This window comes from Plasmodium inui, assembly GCF_000524495.1.
Source record: "Plasmodium inui San Antonio 1 unplaced genomic scaffold supercont1.189, whole genome shotgun sequence".
NCBI classification, from domain to species: Eukaryota; Apicomplexa; class Aconoidasida; order Haemosporida; family Plasmodiidae; genus Plasmodium; species Plasmodium inui.
In genome coordinates this window covers 8,011-9,834 of record NW_008482023.1, presented here as the reverse complement: position 1 = coordinate 9,834, position 1,824 = coordinate 8,011, and the positions used below count along the sequence as shown (strand labels likewise).

The 1,824-nt window shown below is 36.5% G+C and overlaps 1 protein-coding gene across 1 annotated transcript; it reads left to right on the top strand.

Annotated features, from left to right (window-relative positions):
* Positions 1-16: 16 nt before the first annotated feature.
* On the top strand, positions 17-658 carry C922_05803 (hypothetical protein; the record flags this gene model as incomplete). The annotated part of the gene is made up of 1 exon (XM_008821374.1): positions 17-658. A coding segment is annotated over one exon (642 nt), but the record flags the coding sequence as incomplete, so codon positions are not given.
* Positions 659-1,824: the final 1,166 nt, after the last annotated feature.

Sequence of the window (1,824 nt, the reverse complement as noted above, 5' to 3'; positions counted from 1 at the left end):
AGACAGTGTTAAAGAGGGAGCTCAGACAGTACCAAAAAATGGAGAAGAATCATTAGGATATGATAAACAGAACCATGTTGATAGGTCCCCCCAGGGGGTCGAATTATTATCTAAATATTCTCAAGCAATAAAAGAGTACGGGGCTTCCGGCACATGTAATTTCTGCTACGAATATACCTGTTTTGATGAACGATTGAGCAATAATGAATTAGATACCAAATTAAGAGAACTGCAAGAAATGCCTGAGAGATGGGAATTATTCTTTATCTATTGGCAATCATACAGGAATGAGACAGAGCAATATTATAGAGTCAGCAGAGCTTTCGTAAAGACATTATTAGAATTGAGGAGCAAAAGGAGTAATATGACTCTCGAAGACTATAAGGAAGAGTGGAAACGATGTGAAGCAGTAGTGGGTAATAACTTTATAAAACAGCAGGACCATGTTGCCAATGTATTCTATACATTCATAGACAGGGAGAATCTGAGTAATGATGATTTCAAGAACATTTTAGAGGAAATCCGAGCCTCCTGGAAGGAAGTCACAATAAGGACAAAGAAGGAATGTATATCTTTCATTGAGGATAGATCTGAACGTGAAGAAGGGATGCGTCGGGCTGCACAAGCCTTGAGGAATGTGGATTGGAAGGGCAATTGATCAGATTACTTGTATTCTCCGTCTTTCCAAGAGGTATTCAGAAAAATTATAAGGAGTAACCCGCAAAAGGAATAATAATAGAGTACAATGAATCGGGAGGTCAGGTTCTGCAATGGGGATGTAACCCTAATAATGTTGGAAGTAAGAAGAGAGGGTTGCTTTAACAGAGGGTGATATTATTTCATGTATATATATGTACCTATATAATACCTTCAGGGCTGATGCTCTCAGTGAAGCTCCAGATTTAATTATGCCCTGGATCCTTCCAATGGTAGAGGATTGTAAATATTCACAGCTGCATAGAACGTCGCATAAGCATAAATGAGAAGTGTAATATATATGTTATGTAGATCATTTCGGACACTTGGCAAGGCTGGAAAACAGATAAAGAGAAAAACTCAACAGGACGCTTCAATGAGAGAAAAGAGAAGGGGACGAACCTTAATTCCTTCCCATATGCATTCAGATTATTTGGCCTATACTATTGACATAATCCTTTTAAAATTTTTCTTGTTATATATCTTATTGCGTTTCGTAGTAATATGAACTTGCAATTTTGTCTCTTTAATGCCCCAAATGATAGACAGAGTGTGTGTATATCGTATTCGTCGACTTCCATATTCCTTTATTTTGGCATATATCTTTTGAGTTATTATTTCTTTCTCTGTTTTTCTATCGTATTAATTCTGTTATTGTGACGTCCTCTTTGTAGGATGCTTAGTAGGAGTATTTAGGAGATGCTTTGTATTGGTCTTTTCCCTTTTTTTTTGTTCTTACACAAAACTTATGAAGAATTTCAATACAGGAAGGTAATCTCGCAAATGAAGTTCATGTTAAGGACATGTTCGATGGAAAACAGGGAGCTGATGATCCAGAGCAAGATTCTCTAACAGGTGATTGTTACTTATTTAGAAAATTAGAAAACTTGGAGGAAGAAAAACTGGATAGATCTGAAATGCTACAGGGGAATATCATTAGAGATGGAATCCATGCTTATAAAATAGATGACTTCCTACAAAGCATTCATCGCTTACGTGAAGGAGCTGTAAACTTAGAAGATCCTTTATTTAAATTATACCAATCTATACAGAAAGATTCAGAAGACTGTACAACTGAAATGTCATGGAACGTTGATTCAGCATATAAGGCTGCATTATCTCCAGATA